At 38.7% G+C, this 21,881-nt stretch overlaps 1 protein-coding gene across 2 annotated transcripts; it reads left to right on the forward strand.

Annotated features, from left to right (window-relative positions):
• The first annotated feature begins 1,023 nt into the window (after positions 1-1,023).
• On the forward strand, positions 1,024-21,469 carry LOC117382017 (neuronal migration protein doublecortin-like). Of its 2 annotated transcripts, XM_033979087.2 has the most exons (7): positions 1,024-1,189; positions 3,259-3,659; positions 5,250-5,590; positions 13,986-14,088; positions 17,090-17,179; positions 19,060-19,157; positions 19,254-21,469. In XM_033979087.2, exons 2-7 carry the CDS (start codon positions 3,299-3,301, stop codon positions 19,308-19,310), a joined length of 1,050 nt encoding a protein of 349 aa, XP_033834978.1. In that variant the 5' UTR covers positions 1,024-1,189; positions 3,259-3,298; the 3' UTR covers positions 19,311-21,469. The 2 variants fall into 2 exon arrangements, with proteins under 2 accessions (XP_033834978.1, XP_033834979.1); XM_033979088.2 differs by lacking the exon at positions 19,060-19,157.
• Positions 21,470-21,881: the final 412 nt, after the last annotated feature.

Genomic DNA, 21,881 nt, shown 5'->3' on the forward strand with positions numbered 1-21,881 from the left:
GGGAGAGGTCAAACACAAGTGCACAGACATTCAGGCTTTTATTCCCCTTTACAAAGAGCAGCAGCAGACCAAAAACTTCAAACTGGGCTTTGTGTCCTGTAACCACATAAGAGCAGAGTCAATCAGCCAGGTGCACAATGCATCAGTGCTCCAGGACACGCAGGGGACACGAAATATCACTTTTACACTCACTTCCCCAAGTTTATCAAAGCCTCTTTCATGTGTAAAGTGCTCATATTGAGGAGAAGAGTGCATTTATGTCCTTCCCACAGTAAACAAAGGAGTCTAAGATACCAATAACATCTAATTATAAGCTTTGTGAATCCAACATTTGCTTATTTATCATTCATCACCGAAACAAAGTTATTATGCAAATGTGGTTTGGATGTTCAGAAAACCTATGTAAAGCTTATTGCAACTTGAAAACACAGTCAACACATCAGAGATTATGGGGACTGCATTTGTAATTAAAAAGACAAGGCCAGGCAAACTTAGTGCTTTACAGAAGAAGAAAGCAGCCTGCGTAGTGTTTACTAAAAATGAGATACTTATCAGTCACATGAAGACAACAGTAAAACAGTGATGATCCATACAGTAAAGTAGAGTATCTTTGGTTAACCATTTCCTTTGAGGCAAATAAAACACTCTTTGACTGTTAGCTATAAGAAGAAGAGTGATTATTTCATTCCAAATAAGCAAATGAAAGCATTATATAAAAAAACAGAAGGCTAACACTTTAAAATATGTAGTCTGTGTTGTATTGTAGGCCATAGTAGTCATAGTATTGAAGCTGAAAATGATCACTCTTGGTTGATTTGTTATTTTGCTTAATAATTCCCTGCCATTAGATGAATGTCTATTACAATCATGCTCTCCATTGTGTCCATGTTGCGGGTATGTGAAGGGTGACATCACAGTTTTGCAGCACTATTCCTCAGTCCTGTGGTAGCTGCATGTGCACCTTCAGTGGTTCAATGGGTTTAGGGGTGGGCGTGTCCATAGATAGCTTGGCTTTAGGACCCAGTGGTTGCTGCTACAGAGAAGGCAGGCAGCAGGCAGACAGACAGCGGCTCAGCGCTCACTCTGAAGCAGACAAAGGGAAGGGAGAGACGGTGTGCCGCTTTACCTCCACAGCATCCGCGCGCTCTGGTCCATTCATCCCACACCAACACCTACAACCACCGCACAGGTAAGAAACACGCAAAACCTGTCTAATTATTAACAACGCGGTTCATTTCAGCCAGGAAAAACTTTGATGTGCACTTTTGGAGCGTTTAATTGATTCTCCAGTTGGTGATTGAGCAGGTGGCCGTGTAGGTGTGTGGAAACTAGAGAAACGCCCCCAATTTTACATGAAACTGGCATGATCCTTAGCAGCTGCCATGTGCTCCTAAAGGGGAAATAACCATGGTCTTTTTAGTGGTCATTTAATTCATTTTATTGTGTATTGTGAATATAATGATAGTAATAGTTGATATTATAAATTGATTGTTGGTTTAGTGTTTTAGTTGATGATTAATTGGGGTAAAAGCTTTGTCATTGTGAAGGAAGACTGAGTGAGTGGGTTTATGTGGGTGGGTGGCTTACTCACAGTTGGACTTGCACAAAATGTCATTGATAGCCCATAATGACACTGCAGTGGTGCTTAAATCTGAGCACATGGCTGGTTAGAAAGGACATATAGGTTCGCTGGTGAATAGCAAAAGATTATTACAGCAACCTGCATTATTTTAAAAAAGGAGAGACACGGTTTATACATGAGCTGGACTTTTTTTTTTTTTTTGCTTATTATAAAAATAGCCTGCATGCATATAGACCAGTTGTTCTTGGTGATGTCAGGCTAAAGGCAGTCCCCTGCTGACTTGAGACAATGGGACAGTCCTAGTTGATGCTCAGTTGGGGAAGGGTTAGTGTCAGATCTGTCCATTAGTGCAGCAGATGGGCTTGAAACCTGGCCTTTGTGAGACCCTCTGGCCGGTCCCGCCCCTCTCCGCCGTGTGCCTGTCATAAACCTCAGTCAGCACTAAAGCAGTAGAGGTTAGCAACGATGAACTTTGATGCTTTTTAATGGCCTCTTTAGGTCTCAGTGGTCATCTGCAGTGTATGGGGATTAATAAACGTACAATAATACATGTAGGTAATACAGTCTTGGTTGTTTTTGGTTACATGTGTTACTCAGAGGGTGGGTTAGTTGGATTCAAATTTGTACTTATCAAATGTTTGTAAATCGGCAATACACACATAAGTATATATTTGCTATTTAGGCACAGTATTGACTCCATTTTCACTTAATTAAAGACATTTTGCATGCAAATTCACAAAAAGACAGAAATATTAAGTGACAAACTGTTATAAGAATCACATTTGTAGAAAAGCTTTTATGCAGAATAAGCCCAAATATTTTGTAGTTTGTGGAGGAAATTATGGTACTTTAAAAAAATGCAGGCTAAATAAAAGTACAAAACATATCAGTCCACCTTGCACTTCTTCTTTTGTGTTTTTTAATGGGTGTGTGTCATTGTGAAAGTCCACCTTGCACTTCTTCTTTTGTGGTTTTTAATGGGTGTGTGTCATTGTGAAAGTGGAGGTCCTAGGAGAGTTTGTGGTTACTTTTAGTCCTCCACAGGTCAGACAGTGGGAGGATGTTCTCTACAAGAGGCTCCGGACATTTGCATTTGTTTCATCTCTGGTCACATTGTGCTACATTGTGTCTGGAAAAAAACAGGAACTCACTTTGAATATCTTATTGATGACTGAAAACCAACACATTAGCTTAAAACAATCTACCAAAGCTGCATACTAGACATGTACTTGTGGTTTTGTTGTACTGTAGGCGTCTGCCATCTAATTTGCTGTAGGGCTGCACGAAAATAGATTTTTCTAAGAAGCATTGCGATTACTCTTAGATTGGCGATATAGGTATAAAAAGTAGGATCCTGTTCCAAAGGCTGTAAAAATCGTAAACGAGCATTAACATTTGAGAGAAGACTGAAATATGAACTTACAAACTAGTATCCAATACATTTCAAAACATGTCTGTAAAGGTCTAAACTACAGGTACAACTTTTTTCTATTATATTAGAAAATATAATAATATATTTATATAATATTATAATATTTAGGTTATTTGCAGAAGACATTATATCAAAATCATTACAGCATTTGCGTTTTCATAATTGGGCCAAGTCAAATGTGTGCTCTAATTTGTTGCACTTCACTGTCACTTTACTGGGATTAAAATAACTTGTGTTTTTGCAGGCTCCCTCTTTGATATCTGCCTACACGCCTTCCAGTGACCATGGAGCTAGACTTTGGACATTTTGATGAGAGAGACAAAAGCCGTACCCCTCGAGGTGGTCGCATGAATGGACTCCCCAGCCCGACCCACAGCGCCCACTGCAGCTTCTACCGCACACGCACACTGCAGGCGCTCACCACTGAGAAGAAGGCCAAAAAAGTGCGCTTCTACCGCAATGGAGACCGGTACTTCAAAGGCATCGTGTACGCAGTGGCCAGTGACCGCTTTCGCACCTTTGACGCTCTCCTTGCTGACCTCACACGATCACTGGCCGACCACATCAACCTGCCACAGGGGGTCCGCTTCATCTTCACCATCGACGGGTCACGCAAAATCTCCACTTTGGACGAGCTAGAAGAGGGTAAGAGTTTAAAGTAGAAAACGAGGGAGAAAACTTGCTTTGTTGGTGTACTAGCTTTAAATGAGCCTTCACATAAATTTTGAGATTCTTTTTGGCTTGGTCAGAGCTTACTCCTGCCTTACTCAGTCTAGACTTCTGTAATCTGTTTTTATGGTGTATCTCCTAATCTGGGTTACTTTTGGCCTGTGCAACGTAAAACACATTTCAAGTGTTGGTACTGCTGCGTACAGCATAAATGTAATACATCAAAATGAATGTATAGTCTGTCTAGCAGAAATATTTGGGTTGTATTATGGTCTTTATGCCTGTGCAAAAGATGACACCAAAAGCATCACTGAAAGTCTGGAATGAATGTTTCATTGATGAAAAGAATTAGCATTTGAATTAATAGGTCTTTAGAAACCTCCAGTCATATTTCATAAATTCTGAGGTTGCTTGTCAAAACACAATAGTTTGAAATCCCAGTTCAAAGCACTCTGTCTGGACCTGTTGGTTGTTTTGATAATATGCTGAATTATAACCATTGAAACTACAGCAACATTTCACATCCAAGATAATGCTTGAATATATTTTAGTCACCGTTTCGTACTGTTTGTTCATTCAGACATGATTTGCTGGGGATGAGGATAGAGACTTGTGCAGCTTAATTTTCTGGGAGGAAAAATCATGTTCTTTGGATTTTGAGCTGCTTGTAAATGTGTGTGTAGGACTCAGCATACAGTTGTGTTCTTACTGGTGTAAAGGGACAGCACTCCTCTTAATGGTGGGGGCATTTTCACTTCCTTCTGTGGGGTATAATTCATTGCTCAATCTCCGCCGCACTGTGTAATCTTGATTTGTCTTTGTCTGCAGCAATTTCTCCACTTTAGGTCTAATTGTTGCCTTCTGGTTTTCTCTATTTGCCCAATTTCCCCTAGTTTCCTTTCCTGTACAGGCCTTTGTGTGTACTTTGTACTGCTTCTTGTCCGAGCAAATACTGAACAATGAAACAAGTTTAAGCAAAATAATATAATGAAGGCACTCAAAAAACTACATAGTTGGGATTTCTTTAACTTCAGGGAACAGGTGGACCATGTTGACAAAATGAATACCCTGATATTTTCTTGCATTATCCTGCTAACAATATCCATACAGTTATTGTTATTTTAATACATCTGTTATAAATGTGCCTTTTTAAATATTGTGGTTGTGGATCACATCTCACATAAAAATACATTTACTGTAACATTAACCCCAAAAGTGCTGAAATATCACTGTTTATTGGGAAGAAAATGCACTGCAAGTTTCTTTTTTTTAATGCAAGTAATTTAATCCCTTTTAGTAAAGCCAATATACCCAAAACCACAATTGCAACAAAATACATGTTTGATATTTTACCTACCTGTACTTCAGAATAATAATTAACTTTTATAAATAGCTGGAAAGATGTGCAAATGTGATGAAGTTCACCCATAATAATAGTTTCTTCAGGGTTATATTTTATATTTTTATCACATGTAGTACATTTTAGTTGCAGCATTCCTTTTTTGACACTGTTAAATTTGGACACTATCCAGCAGCCTACTAACCCCATTCTCTCTGCTCCCTCAGGAGAGAGCTACGTCTGTGCTTCAGAAAACTTGTACAAGAAAGTGGACTACACAAAGAACGTCAACCCCAACTGGTCTGTGAACGTGAAGGCCTCAGCCAACCAGAAGAACATCCAGTCCCTCGCTGCAAAAGCTGCCAGTGAACCCAGGGAGAGTAAGGAGTTTGTTCGGCCCAAATTGGTGACGATAATGAGGAGCGGAGTCAAGCCTCGCAAAGCTGTCCGAGTCCTGCTCAACAAGAAGACCGCACACTCCTTTGAGCAGGTTCTCACTGACATTACAGAAGCCATCAAACTGGAGAGTGGAGTGGTCAAGAGGATCTACACACTGGATGGCAAGCAGGTATGTCACTCTATGTAAAAGTGTGCTGCTCAAGGGATATTAGAAGCATAGAAGCTGACAACACAATAGGACATTTTGTGGTTCAGATTCAATACAGTTCTTTATTCAGTCCCACCCATAGAACAATGATATCATCTGCATCAAAGCAAAAAGCTAAATGATTTGCCTTGATATGCAAAAAGCCATTCTATTGCTCTATTGTACACTGAACAGACTGAAGATAAAATCCCATTGTTCATTGATGCCATGCCATGACAGTGACACATCAAGTTCATGAGAAAAAGGATCAGAACCAGTGGCTATGGGAAAAACCTCTACTCACAATAATGTCTGCTTGTGGGTTTGACTTTTGGCCTCAGTACCTTCAGGATTGTGGTTTGGGTCGACTTTTGTGGACGGGTTAGCTCACCTGTGTAGCCGAGTCTAGTTAAGTTCTGCTTTTAAGCTACAGTGCTGTTGAATCAGGATACAAAACCAAGCCCCGTATTGTTCTGTTTGATCACTTTGTCTGCATTGTTCGAATGTTTGGTCTAGTGCTCACAGTTTTAGTTAAATTGTGAGTTTGACAATATTCTTCTATGTTTCAGAACAGAAAGTTGCATGGAGTATGTCTTTACTATTTTTTGTGCATTATGTGTTTTGTATGAATGAACTTAAATGATAAATGAGCCCTAATTCAACGTTTAGTGGCTTAACAGTAATATGTGTATCATTGGCATTTCCAGCTATAGTTGGATGCAAATTGTGATATTTCTGTGGAAATGTAAATACTAATTTGACTCCTGTAAAGTCATCTAACTTACAAATGAATGAGTAGGTGTGCACACAGTAGGTCTGTCTGCTTTAAACATGTACAAAAGCATTTCCAACCAGGGCTACAGGAGCAATGGTTCTCTGCTTCTATCACTAGACCATACTGTTCTTTATTTTGTTAATTAAACTAACTCTTTGTTGTGCAGATGCAAGCTGTCATGGCAGATGTATGCACTTACCATGCACTGCCTATATGTTAAATATTATCATCTAGACTTATTTAGCTAAAAGTTCAGGAAATGGGAGTGCTAATCAAATGATCCATGAGCCACTTGGACTGTAACTAGATTTAAAATGTCTCTCTGGGGATTTTCATTATTTTCTTAATGTTTAGGACACAGTTAAATGGACAATGTTTTATTCAGGCTTCACTTGAGTTGTCCTAGGGGACGGCCTTTATCACTGTGCCACCTGGAACGGTTTGTAAAGGTCAGTACAGGGAGATGATCTTTTGGTGATCTTTAGGAGGGAAAATACATGAATCTGAGTAAGACTCAGCAAAGAGAGAGTTAAATAAATATATATAAATACAGTTTTATTGCACAAGGAACTTTATGCCAGTTATTTTCCTGTGATCTTCCTTTAGTATTGTAAAAGTATTACTTTGATCACAAGCTCTGTTATCAGTATGGACATCTGTTACTTGCCTCTAATACGGTTGCATGTTCATTGATCCCCATGTCGAGTCTGTATTCTGTATAATTCAGAAGGGGGAGGGGAGACATGAGGAGGTAGGGTGGAGGTAGCCTGCTGAGCTGCTTTAGGTGCTGTCTGTCTGTGGGGTTTCTATAAATGTTATTTTAGGGGAGTTGAGCAAATATGATGGAGTGGATTTGATTTTAATTCTCTCTCCAAGGGGTGCAGTTGCCTGGCACTCCTTGATTTTAGTCATGGGCATTGGGGTCATTGCTCCTTATGGGACATGTCCAGTAGGTATTTGATGATACCATGATATTTTAATGGAAGGCAAAGCTTTGAAAGGCCATAAAATATCAATTCCTTTAAGTTGCTGTCTTCGCAACAGATGCCATATTTATTATTCCCTAAAGTGTTTTAAAATTTACTACTTAATCTTTTTTGCTATAGGTTTTTGTGGTGGAGATTTGGTGGCATAGTGCTTCTCTTCTGAACTCCGTAGAGACATTATGAAAATAAATTATGAATCAATGTATATCGTGTGTGTGTATATATATATATATATATATATATATATATATATTAACTGCTATTATAACTTCTTATAATATATCATTTTTTATATTTTTAAACTACAGCTCAGGTCTGGAGTGGCTTGGTTGCGATGTGAGGCTCTTAATTGAGAAATGCTTATTTCCGTGTGGCCCTGTGAGTGAAGGCGTGCATGTTGCCCTGGTCTTTGTGTGCTGAGGCAGACTGCAGCTGCTCTGTGCTGGAGCTGATATGGTTCGAGCATCTGTAGCATTGATGCAGCAACCCGCCCCTCCTAACATCGTAACTTACTCCACCCATACAGCTCTCCTCTCTTTGGTCTCTCCTTCCTCCTCTCTTTGCTCCTCTCCTCCTCCTTTCCTCTCCATCTTCTTCCCATTCGGCTGCTGGTGCTGGTTGCTAGGAGACCGCATCACCAGCACAAAGACTGAAGCCCAGCTGGTGTGGACCGGTCTGTCTGTCAGAGTAAAGTCACATCCTCAAGTGGGTGTGACTTTACTATCATGCTACCAAAAATCCCCCTTTGATTTCTTTGGTTTTTCTGCTGTGTCTGTGTGGGTGTGCCTCTTTCATAACAGTCAGGTATTTGAATCATGGTTGGGAGACATGAATGCCTTATTGAATTTCGACAAAGACATGCGTGCTATTACTTGATGTTTCTAGTTCCTTAGTTTTAAAGGCTGATTGGCCTTGCTCTCTTTGTTAGCATTGTGCACCAAATCACCCCCATTCTGCCCTCTTTTCATTTCATTCAGAAAAGGGTGGGGCAGCCCGGTTTCTGGAGCCATTGGAGTCCTCAGAGCAAATTAGGATCACTTTATATTGGCTGATGGGGAGTAATTATCACATCTCACTAAAAAAACACTTTCTGATTTACCCGCCTGGTAACATTAAGTTGCAGAGCTTAATTAATTGCCAGAAGACATTTCATATTCAGTTCTTTCTTTTTGTGCCTGCATAGACTGTTTAGATGCTTTGATTACTGCAGTGACTTCCTATGAGGTCTTTTGTCTAATGCCTAAATACCTTAGGTTCCCTATAATTTGTCGGTTTAAAGGAAGCTAGTGTTCTAGGATTTACATTTTGCATTCAAATTTTGGTTAATAAAATATTCACACTGTGTAATAATTAACAATGTAGATGATATATGTACATATATTGATGGCCATGATTAGCAAATTAATAAATAATCACATTTTCTGTCTTATGTATAAAACCTGCCTACCTCTTCAAATATGTTCAGAAATGCATAGGATTTTTGTATTTATTTTTCAGTTTGTATTTCAGTCTTTCACTCTCCAGATGTGTTAAAAATGTGCATACTGAGCTAATTGCAACTAAAACATAAAGTTGTTCAGCCCAACATCAGATTTTCAGCTGAGACAGAAAGGAGTTTGTAGCTGTGAGCATGCCTTTGGCACAAGGTCACACTGTTTTTGGAAAAAACAAAAGAAAAGTGTTTAGTATTGCTTTACACGTCCTGGCGTTCCTGGTGAAAAGGGGGCATGATGTTCCCTTATAAGAAGAGGCTAACAGCGAGATGCCGTGCTCAAACAGGGATGAAAGGACTGCAGTTTGCCAGGTTTGTCTCCTGTCGAGCGCCTACTCTTTGCCACTCTGCAGTCAGTGTTGTCATGGCAATAAGCTTGTTGGCGATAGACTCAGTTTGACAATGGTTGTAATGTGCTGAGTGGGCTCCTTATGCTGAGCTTTAACCTGTCTGCTCTCTGCTCCGTTTAACACATTGTCGAGCGTTGTGGAGTCTAGAGGGGTGTGGCACCGCATATAGAGCAGGAGCGGTAATGCATGTCAGCCATAACATTATGACCAGTGACAGATAAAGTTAATAAAGCTGGCTAATATGACAATATAAAATCAAATTATGATTTCCAATAAGAAGCTGATCTGGAGATTTATTTTATCCAGCAGTGTTTCCCATTAATAGTAGACTTTGGTGGCCCTCACATAATCAAATTCTGCCCCAATAGTCTAGAAATGTTTATACAAATGCATTACTTAGAACAAGCTAAATAATAAATTTGTATAAAGATGATGTTTTCTTTGTTATTATAAATATATAGAAGTAACTCTTAAATCTTTAATCCTGTTTGATTAGTAGAGACAATAAGTGACATATTTACTCTTTGTATCCAATAAAATAATATTCTTATGTCCAAATATCTTAGCATGCCATCTCATTTTTATCACTCACTCTTTGTCTTTCTCATGTTCTGAGTAACTGACAGGCGGAATCACCAATCAAAGTAGTGTAAACTCTCAGAATAAAAGCTAATTTTCATTCTGATAATACTGTAGAGACATGAATTGTGTTCAAAGAAAATTGTGAATCATGCACTTTTCCCATATTGCTCACTCCTTACATGCTTTGACAATGATCAGACCAAAATTCTGACTGAGTGAGCATTTCCAAAATTGACTAACCAGGATCTCTCCAGATGGAGATCTGTGTGTGTGGCCCTCTGAACAGAGTTCTGCACATAACACTGTGAGAGCTCTCGCTGTAAGTGCCTGGAACCAGTGATTGGTATGTTCAAACTAAGACTTCAAGTTGATTGGTCGAATCATTATAACAACAGAAAAAGATGAAAAAATCAGAATCAGAAGACTTTTATTGCCATAGTCTGTGAACACAGTTCACAAACTAGGAACTTGCTTCGGTGAAAAAGTGCAACATAAACACACAAATCTAACTTTAGTTCAGTTAAGTTGAGAGAAAAGCACAGGCATCTTACCTGTCCACAAATGCACAAGACACTTCCTTCTGCACAGTTTGGGGGATTCAGAGGGAGCTGTTCAAGAAGGACTCTCAAGAGTTTGAACTTAAAAAAATGTGCAAGAATTTGTCTTGCTGGCAAGGCAAAAAATGGACTATAAAAAATGGTGATGCCAGTGCAACAGTGTATGGAGCTGAGTGGTCATAATATAAAGCATTAAAACCACCAATTGCTAAGTTGTTAATTGCTTTGTATGCCAATGTCTATCTGCATCTATTGTAGAAGGCTTTTGAAACCACATCCATAACTGAGCCTGGGGGAATATCAACATGTCTGGTATAATAACACTGAGGCCGCATCAGTCAGACAGAATGGGAAGCCGGTTTCCTCTTGGACGTTTTGGTTTGAGCTCCAGGCCCAGAACACCAGGCACCAGCTGCTTCCCCTGACGACGCAGATTTTGTCTGTCTGTCCTTAGCCATGTGCGCTAAGCTAACTGCATCCAGATCACCTCCAGATGTAGTTCATTTAAAGGGCCATTCCGGTAGATGGTCATAATATGTAAAAGTAACTGCTCTCTCAAAGTTAGGGGTGGGCATATTGTTTGTCTCATTTTTAGTCATTTTTAATAGTTTTAATTGTAGATTATCTCCTTGATTTTCTAATTTATTATTACCTCAAAACAACAATTGCGATATTATCAGTTTTTCCAATGTATCTACCTTTCAACTCACAATTTTTCACAGTAATTATGATTGTAGCTTGTGCTTGGCTAAAATTGGGTAGCCTTTTCAGTACTAGTACACTGGAGGAGCAGTGCATTGGCTCCCCTATTGATTCAGTCTATGTGCCTAAAGTAACAAACTGTGTAGGAGTGTATCCCTGAGGCGTCAAAGCAAGAACTACTGAACCTTTCTCATATCTTTTTGTTTCAACAAAGGTCCACACAATTTATCTCCTCAGCAACCAACGTGAGTTTGTTGAAATTTTGAAGATTTTTATTGCTGGTGCTGGGGCATTTCTAGTGCATTTCTGGTGCACTGATTCATGCAGGTTACCAAATGTTTTATAGCTATAGTTAACAGCTTGGCCCCAGACTCCCAGAGTTCACTTAACAGGCTTGGTTTAGTGACTAATGCATGAGCTGATGTAAAGAAAGACAGATGTTTTTAGAAGACAAAAGACTCGAGAGCTTTGTCTGAAAATACTTCCTGCTGATTCCCACAAATGCACTGTCAATTCTGTATTAACTTGCAGTGTGTAGTGTTTGACTTTCTATTTAACAATGTCCTATTGTCTCTGCTCTGTCATTGTGTCGTGTAATTGTTTTGCACCACAGCTAATCATGTGGCTTCATTCGTCAACACATCATTTTGACATTGTTTTGGTTTTATATCAGATGCCCATCCTTAAAAATGTGTCTTGGTATTGACTCATTTGCTTGCTTTGCTTGCTTATTTTGGTTGGTTGAAAAAGGTAATGATTATTAAACATGATTTTGCCCTTTTAGATCAAGTGTCCATTTTGACTGCTGTCTTTCGTCATAGAGCTGTGACATTTTTACAAATACTAACTCAACAAGTGCTGGTGCTTTGATTTTACAACTTTTACTGTCTTTACACTTGATGCTTGACCTTATATTGTTGGAAATGGCACTCTCCTTTCATTATTACTGTATTTTGACTGTCCAAGTGAGCTAGGATCTATAATAACCATTGGTCAGGGGTTAAAATAGCTGAAGTGAATTATTCCATTGTTGCTGTCTGGCCCGTTGTTTAGCTGCTTGGGTGGGTTTTGGGGAATCATGTGGTCTGGACAGCTGGCAGGGCACAGATTAAGACAGTGGGTATGGGGCACTGGTAGTCTAGAAAGAGCTAGTTGACCCATAGACCCACCCACTCATCACATTATCACTAGTATAATCGCACACATACAATACATGCCAGTGAATGTATGTGGGTGCTATAGGATTTAAAAAGAATTGCATTGGACATTGTCGTGTAAGGTTGTTGCCAGGTGGTTTTGGAAGATGACCTTTTCTGAAAGTCTGTATCGCATATCCAAACGTTTCCATTCCAAGTGAACGTTTCTGCTCTACATTTAGATTATTGGTTTCATTTGATCAATTCTATAAAGTGCAGACCTTTAATAATGCTTTAAATGTAATAGCTGTATGCTGAAATTGCTTATTTGATTAGTCATTAGTTGTGTAGATGAATTGGTGCATTGTAGGATGGGACTGTTTCAAGAAAGGAAGCCATTTTAAAACTTGTGCCAAAAGAGTATTTGAATCTAAATTGTGTTGTGTTGTATTTATTGTAACAGGGGTTTATAGTAATCCACCAAAAGTTAGTAGTTACAGCTGAGGTGGACTTAAGTTCAAGTGGATCTTATGTCGATAGACTTTAATGTAGCACCACGTTATCCTTTTAATCTACTTTGAGCTTAAAGCTATTAAAGCATAAGTAAGTCTGCCGGTTGTTCTGGGCCTGTTATTCTTTGGGGTAAAAGCACTTATTGTCTGTCTCATGATGCACAGTTAAACGACCTTGCGTCTATAATGTGCCTTTTCTGACACTGACTTGAATATAATCTCTTGATAATTTTCTCAATAGATGCTCTATGTGAAGCCTTGAAAAGTGAAGCCTGTCTGGAAAACCAATTAGATTTTGATCCCCAGAGTCCGAACACCATCTCTGTGTATCCAAGGGACTCTCCGCGAGGTTCAGCTGCTGGATGCCTCGGCACACAGTCACCAGCACACACACTGATGCACACACTTACACACTGTTACACACACACACTTAAAGCTTGTGGAGCGCGGCAGAGGACCAACATGGCAGCTGCAGGGGCGCGGTGTTCCCAAAATGGGCCCCTACTCATAGTGCAGATGAATATCACATAAGAAAAGATTCAGATGCAACTTTACTGTTTTAATAAGAGTTGATAAGAGTAACTGTGATATAGCTGTTGCTGCAAAAATGGTTGAAATGTAGTATTAAGAGTATGAGCAATTATAGTAGCAACCAGAAAGTCGAGTATTTTTACTTGTATATTTCAAATGACAGTAATACTTTTAAAGAACAGTACATCTCTTTTAGCCAGAATGATGCAAACAAGTTGTGGGCATTCTGTATCAAGATATAGCTTTATCACAAATGTTTCATGAATGAGACCCAGAAAGCCAAAGTGAAACCCGTTTTTGGAGTAAATGTCTTGAATATGTGGAGCAAAAGGTAACAGGCCTGTATAATGTGAAGTGGAGGAGAAGGTGTGTCCAAAAGGCATCTGTCACAAGTAGGCCATATAGTGTCAGCAGCTGTCATATTAGAGTGGGACCTCCGGGAAAGAGATGAATCATGTAAAACATCACAGCCAAGCTGTAACTGAAGATGGTACCTTTTTATGTTTATGTCTTTGTTGTTGGCATATTAACCTGGCTGGTAAAATGTCCCAGAGCAGTTCTAGCTGGGCCTCAGTCTGGTTTCTCTGCCTCTAAATATGAGATAATTGTGTGGTTTGGTCAGATTTAACAGTTGGAAAATATTGAAAGTCTATTCATCATGAATGCACATATGGGCAATATATGTGGCATTTAAATATAGTTTCACTATAAAGACACTATTATAGTCTGACTGTTTTGCTCTTTTGTCTCTCAGGTTACTTGCCTCCAGGATTTCTTTGGAGATGATGATGTCTTTATTGCATGTGGGCCAGAGAAATTTCGATACGCACAAGATGACTTCTCTCTGGATGAGAATGGTAAGTATCATTCATTTTTGATGGATTATAAAGCTGTAAAAATGCACATGAACTGTGTAAACTGCCGTGTTTGCCCATAGTCTTAAAAACAACCTGAACTATAAAAAAACATACTGTGATGGTCACTGGAGCTCAGCAATGACAGTCATCCCGCTGATTTGGAACTAAATTTACCATTTATTTTTCTCGTAGATTTTTTCAAAAAAAAAAAAGTTTGAAACTTGCTCGGGCATAATCAGCTTCATGTTAACGCATTAATTTGTTAATGACCACAAGACCTATAATCTGTTTCTGAAACTTTATAAACCGCCAAGTTATTAAAGCATTTTGCAGAATCTTGCATTTTAAAAGGTCTTTTTGAACTTAAAAGACCTGTGTCATAGATATAAGTTACCATGTACCTGGTTAGCCTCTGCAAAGTCTTTGAACTCTGAATTAGATTTTTTTTTTTCGAAAAGTCTATGGGGAAAAATTAATGGAAAAATTTGAATAACACACTGAGCTAAATACATTAGATCCTTGGTATATTGCCATCACATAGACCAGATCAACTCAATGTCCTTGACTTGCAAATAGCTGGTCCCTGTTGACAGTGAGTTATGGAAACATTATACTTTGGTCGGGATAGCCCCACTGTCACTACAATGATTTATTTCTTCTAAAATTCAGAATCTGTCTCTCACCTTTTGGGTGTCTTCATGCCTTCATCTCACAAAATGTAAAATATCACTCATTATGTCATTCTTCAGCATTGACAGTTGTTACCTTTTAAAACATATGTAGACAAGTCAAATGTCCTCGCAAGAGTAATAAAACTGGAGAATATTTGGAGCAAAACGCAGTGAGACGAAAATAATCTATATGGAATTAAAGCATTGAAATGTGTAGACAGCAGGAGACACAGGGAGAACCGTGTTATCTGTAGCCAGCAGCAAGAGCAGAAAAGGGTAGGAAAAGGCGAGCCATTAATCCACAGTGTGACAGGTTTAGGCCAGCTGATCATGAGGTGCTGATAGAGCAGAGAAATACTGGAGGAAAATGCAAAACCACCCCTCTCCGACTCCCATGGCTCTGTATGGGTCTACATATCGTATTAGCCACCCACTCCCACCTAACGTCACATTCTAAGCACTCAGCATCTCATCACATGTTCTTTAAATTATACCCCATTAAAATATTGCCATTTTCCTCCACTTTTTCTTTATTTCAAATTATAAAACATCAAATTAAAATCATTAAATTTTAACAGTCTGGTTCTCCCATAGGATCTTGCGCTAAGTGGTTTGGATGATCATAACTTCAGGGCAAAGTGAAATAAAATGTCTCTAAACCTCTCAAACAGCCAGTTAGCTTTTGGGGCACCAGGGTAAGTCTAAGTTGACAGTATAGACTGACTGACTGTCTAATGTCACACCGCTAACCCATTTGCCTTGAAATTATACAGGTGGCAATGCCAAAAATCAATCATGGCATTTTGGACTCGTCGTCCTATATTTGGTGGTGGATTAATACAATTATATGTGATACATCCATATAATATATATTAAAAGCTTTGTTGGAGGTAATAATAATAATGGATTCCCTTTTCTTTTATAAATATCAGGAAATGATAAAAGTTTAATGATTCATACATTGACATTTCCTACAAATGCAGTCTTTCGGGATCGGTAAATGCACATTGATATCATGCAGTCATGTGCTTTCCCATCAGTCAACATTTTCCAAGTGGGAATATCGAGCCCTGAAGCTTTTTGCATAGACTCACACTGACATATTTGAAAATGCTATGAATCTCACTCATTTTGTGGGTACTCAAGACTATATTACATCCTAAATGTTATTGAGGGATTTTTTATTCTTTAATGATAGACTTTTTGAATCAGTGCAAAAATGTAAAGGTATTTTTAAATTCAGAGCCTAAAGGAAACTTACTTCTCTCCCATATTACTATCTGTAAATGTTGGGTGTCATTTTCAGCAGCAGTAACAATGCAAAGACCTCTCAAATGCCTTATTCATTTTTTGACACAAAAAACTGGGTCGCAAAAGCTGAAGTTTGGCACCATGCCTACTTCATACAAAGGATTTTTCAGAAAGATTAAAATAGATCGTAGATACTAGTCCCATGTGGTTATTGTTCACTGTAAAACACAAGACGGGGAGGAGCACCTGCAGTTTGCTGTAAGTGCTGACAGCATCAATAGAAGTGGAGGAAAAGTGTGTGTGTGCTATTCTGAGACTACTAAGCAGACCAGACAAGCTGCCAGTGTGAAGTACTGTCAAGTGACAGTGCCACGCCTTGAAAACAATAGACCTCCAATGTACATCTGCAGCCACTAGTGTATGAAGGTTAGGAGAGATGACAGACAGAAGAGCATACCCAGAGAATAAGGGAGGACAGATAGTGTAATTAGCATTGATGGAGAAAGAGAGGAAGGACTGGAAATTGATTATAGTGGCAGATGAAACATAGGGATGGGACTTAGGAGTGGCAGAGTCTGGAGTGTGTCTGTTCTGACTGAACAATGACCCAGAAAAAAGGTTTATATAGAAAGAGTAACATGCTTAAGAAGCCACTGAATACAATAGTAAAATAATCCAGCCACATTCAAGTCATGAGTCAGAGTACTGTTTCTTTGGTAAGGATTCATTCTGTCTTCAGTTTAAAACTCGCTGTGGCCATTTACATTACATTTGAGGAAGGCTGCAGGAATTAGCCAAAGCAGGTAAACAAACGCTCCTGTCTGAATACATGTTGATGGATGATTGACTCCTGAAACCAAAATAAGGGAACTGTTAGAGAAGTGATCTTTACCCACCCATTAACAGGTAATTCAAACTATTTTTTTTACAGTCAAAATCCCTTATAAATCAGAACAGTTACAATCACCATAGTAAGATGCTCTTTCGAGGTTGTTTTTTTTATCATTTTTATATCAAGGCCTAAATATTGTTGTCATTTCTAGCTAATCTTTCTTACCAATCATGTTTTTCTTCCTCAGAATGTCGTGTGATGAAGACCCCCAAAGGTCAGAGGGGATCTACAAAGAGCCCTGGTCCAATTAAACGGTGCAAGTCTCCTGCTGAATCAAGTGAGTTTATCACTGTCGTTTGAAAATACCACTATTGACCATTGTTATAAATAAAGTGTTGTTAAGGCATACCATTATCGCTGCACACCCTTTTCTCCAAAGCATAATCATAAATAATGCATGAAACGTAAACATGGAGCCAATATCTTCAAGCTATTTGTAAATTAAACAACTGAAAACATCCTGGGAGCAGCAGATCTTCACGAGATGGCTCAGACTAAATCTTTAATGTTAACAACTGCTTTTAACTTCAAATAACAGCCCCGTATTTCTGTTTGTTTCAGCTCTAGAGTGGTTTTATAGCAGCATTAGTTGACTGAGCAGTTGGCACTATGAAATTGGATCTCACTCCTGTACTAACAAAAAGTTGTTTTCTCTGCCACCTCCTGCCAAACCAAAATATAGACAAATGTTATGTAATTAACCCATCATACAGTTTGCACTACAAAGTATATATTGTACATGTAGAAAAGGATTTACTCGGATCATACGGCCTTATTGCAAAGCATTGGTAATGTTCCAATATATTATGATATTTTCAGTCGCAGCATATTATAGTTTATAATTTGTTGTCGTGGCCAATTGAACTGGGGATGGGTGACAATGCTGCAGGGTCCTTTTGTCTTTAGTTCCTTTCTAACACATCTTATTGATTATTGATGGGGGGGGGGGGGGGGTGCCTGGTCCTAAACACAGCAGAGATGGCAGCCTAAATATGTGAAAGACAGGAAATATTGAGCATTAGCAGCTCTTGTTGTGCCTCTGAGGTCAAAGGTGATCAAGTGTTGAGGGTTGTCCTGTTCACACTTGTGCTCATGACTGTCTCTGGATTGTTAACAATGTAGTAAGACATTTAGGAGATTAAAATGGGGCATTTGGAATAATTCCACTGAAACTTACACTGACCAAGAACTAAAATAAATTTACATTCCTTTGTTATCATGAAATAGTGAAGAGACAGCCAAAGTTGTTTCATAAATGGTCAAACTGGCTTCATTTTAAAATGTGCTAGATAAGCACCTCCTAGTTTGTATAATCCAAATATAAATCTGGAAACTGTATACAAACAAAAAAATGGGCTTTATAAATTGTAATTGACATACGTTTGAACAGGTTGCTAAGTCTAAATCAGTTGTCTGTCTGAATAGTTAAACTCTATTGCTTTTAGTTAACAATGAAGCTTTATCCTCTTGTCTTTCCCACTTGGCTTGAATTTACACTGGCCATCTGGCTCATAGTGTCTAAGATCTTTTCATCTTTTATGGGCAAAACTCTCTAACGCACACAGAGACGACCCCATTACACTGCACCACTCGTAGATATAAACAATTGTCCAATACTGGCTGAATCCTAGCAACTGTGAAGATGCAAAGTGGGTGAATTAAACATAGACCTTGAATGACTTTAGTAATGTGCCAAAAACACTCAGGCACTGCTTTTCAAACAACTGCACAGAGAATTCTTTTGCCGTTCTGAATTTATTTTCTTCATTATCCTGGTAAATATCTGGTATAAACGTTTGTTTATTGTCCAGGTTTTCTTGGATCAGACCTAGTCTCCTCCTACCCCCGTTTAAATCCCCACATAGAGATGTCATTGTTTTGCCTGGAGTATCCCACAGGCATTAAAGTTATGGAGAATGTGATAAAGTTTTGCTTTAACTTTCTATTGTGTGATATCAAAGTGCAGGTGATATTTAAGTTAAGTCGTTCCATTTTCAGAATTTAGGTCAGATTTTGTTTAAATAGTAAAGTTAACCAAAAAAGCCAAAGATTAATGTAACATCGTCTTGGATCACTTTCTAATCTTTGCTGCCTATTTTCTTGGTCTCTCTTCCTCCTCCCTGCACTCCTCTGTCCACTTTGGGCTGCCCCTCTCAGCTAACGGGACGGGCTCCAGCAGTCAGCTCTCCACCCCGATTTCTAAGCATTCCCCCACCTCCACCCCCACCAGCCCAGGCCTCAACAACAAGCAGAAGGTACCCACCCCACTCCCTCCCTACTATCTTCTTCTACTAGTCCAGTTCATCACTACTTGATACATTAACACTCTTTTTATGCTTTTGTCTTTACAGGATCTATATCTTCCGTTATCTCTGGATGATGAGGACTCCCAGGGCGAATCTATGTAGACGTGCATCTCCTGACCAACTGCCCCTGAAGCGAGAGTCCTTGTTTTTACTCACTTCATCTGTTGTCTTGGAAACCTACTACTACTTTTTGTCTGTTTTGAAAAGCCTTATTCATCAGGGGCCATGTTACTGTTTGCTGCTTGTGAATATCACTATCCTTTTTTTTATATCCTGATGAAAAGACATTACACTAATCACTTGTAAAGCTCTGGTGTTTTTCAAGTTTTGTGGGTTAGTCAGTTTAGATGATGCACTTCTTCACTTAAGACAGGTTTTCACACTGTAAAATATTTCAAGATACGTTTTCTTATAAGTCACATTTTAACCTTTTCCATCACTGATTCCAAGCAGCAAATGGACTTTTTAAAGGGTGTTTGTTAGATCTGCGTTCAACTTTGATGTTTCTCGCCCAGTGCTCCTTCTGCCAATGGTTAGCAATGAAACGGAGGCTAGTCGAAGTCTTGTAGCCCCACTGTATATAATGTGTAGAACTACTGCATCACTGCCCATTGTCTGTCACTGTTCTTCGTCCATTTTTTATATGACATTAATGTTTGACTAACAACTGCATACACAACAACAGGGTATATTTAAAACAGAAGAGGCACCCAATGTAGTGCAGATGAAGATGTGTGGATACTGGCAGGAATCCGGTATCAAAATTTTATAATTGTATTGATTGGCATATTCTTTAAATGGATTTAAGCTGGTGTTTCCTCTGTTTTGAGCCCATACAAATATAACACATTATTCAATATACATAGTAGTCTAAACATGAGATCTCCATAAGTGCAGTGCATGATAAGAGTGACTTTTTGATACTATGGGCCATGTCGGACCTAATGGTCGTTTGAACAACCAAAGGAAAAAGGCCATTTCACCACATGCAGTAGTAGTTTTACTATTCCCTCTAGGACCACGGTATCCATTTTTATTAAAACATAAAGGTCTTAAAGCCAAAGTATGTTTTAGACTAATATTTATACAAAAGGGATCATGGCTCTGGGGGACATTTATGCATGATATTTCATTGTCAATCATCGGAAGGCTGGTAGATTCAGGGAGCTAAACGGGAGTGGGAATTTTCATATTTTGCATGGCTCAGAATAGTTTTCAAATAACAGGGGGAAGATCTTGTTTAAGTCTATGTGGGTTTTTATATTTTATATAATGTAATAATGTTTAATTTATATTAAGGGTATTGTTTAGGATAAGTTTCTATACATTTTCACTACTACAAACACTTTACTGAAGTCTCTATTTGAAGGTTTTTTTTTTCTATTAAACTAAACTTGCATCATGTGTCTGAATGACTGTAAAAGACCTCTCAGGTTTTGAGCAGGGATTTAAATTGGACCCACTGAAGCACAAAGTCACAGAGTCCACAGCAACTAGACACTTTACTGTCTATTGGCCAGCACTGTAATGCGTGACCACAATTGCGAATTACTATAAAAGAAAAGCTGCAGATGTAGTAGCGATTGATTTTTGAATCTATGCATTTAGAGACAAAAATATTTTAAAATGTCACATATAAGACTTTTTATACCCAAGGAATGACCCACAAGATGAGCGTAAAACGATGTTGACCTGTTTTGTTGTGATTGTTCTGTTGTGTCTGGAACCTGAGTGTGTTTTACTGTTATCCCAAATATTTGGTGCTGTAAGCGTAATAAACACCTTTTCCTTACAGGGGGCGCTGTCACACCAGCACAGTTAAACCTACATCAGGGACAGACGACTGGAAAAATAATTGTACAAAACCCATTTCTGTATCAGTCCAATGTAATTCACACGCTCTGTATCTATTACTATGATTTCATTTGTATTCATTTTTACATCAGAAACGATTTGTATTGTTTATCTGGCTCATCACCTACAGTGGTGCCTTTTTTGAGTACAATTTTTGATAAGGTTTTAACGGGACATAACTCCACATAAAGAGGCCTCCAACATTTGTTTTGTAGACACTTAGTCCTGGTGTAAATAGGCTCCCATCTTTCATATGTAAACCTTTTCTGAGCAAATCAACAACTTTTTTTTCTTGGAAATTTTACAATGTCATTTTTGGTGGTATTTTGCATTGTCACAGTGGCTTATCCGCGCTTCATTCAGTGTATTAACCAGTATCCTTTTGCAATTAAAATGGTTGGATTTTATCTCATTGATCTTGATTAATTTTATACAATAAAAGGATCAAAACACAAAATAATAAGCCATGCTCAGTATTGACACCACAACCCCTGCTGCTGCAGAAACTGTTCAAAAGGAGAAGTTAAACACACTTCTCAAAAGAGCCGTCTCTATCGTCTCCATGGAAACTACAAGTGTGTCTCACACCATCAGTAAACCTTTAGGCCAAACGGCCCACGCATCAAATTATCTGTAACTTTGCCACGGGACGTGAACGCTCATTGGGTGTGTTTTCTTAACACATTCAGTGTTTATTTGAGTTTTTTTTACTTCAATTAATGCATAATATACACTGCATCTACGTTAAATCAAATGTAGACCTAACCTGGGCCTATGAAAAACAGTTCAGTCCTGTTCAAGGACCAAACCCTTATTATT

This window comes from Periophthalmus magnuspinnatus, chromosome 14, assembly GCF_009829125.3.
Source record: "Periophthalmus magnuspinnatus isolate fPerMag1 chromosome 14, fPerMag1.2.pri, whole genome shotgun sequence".
Classification (NCBI taxonomy): Eukaryota; Metazoa; Chordata; class Actinopteri; order Gobiiformes; family Gobiidae; genus Periophthalmus; species Periophthalmus magnuspinnatus.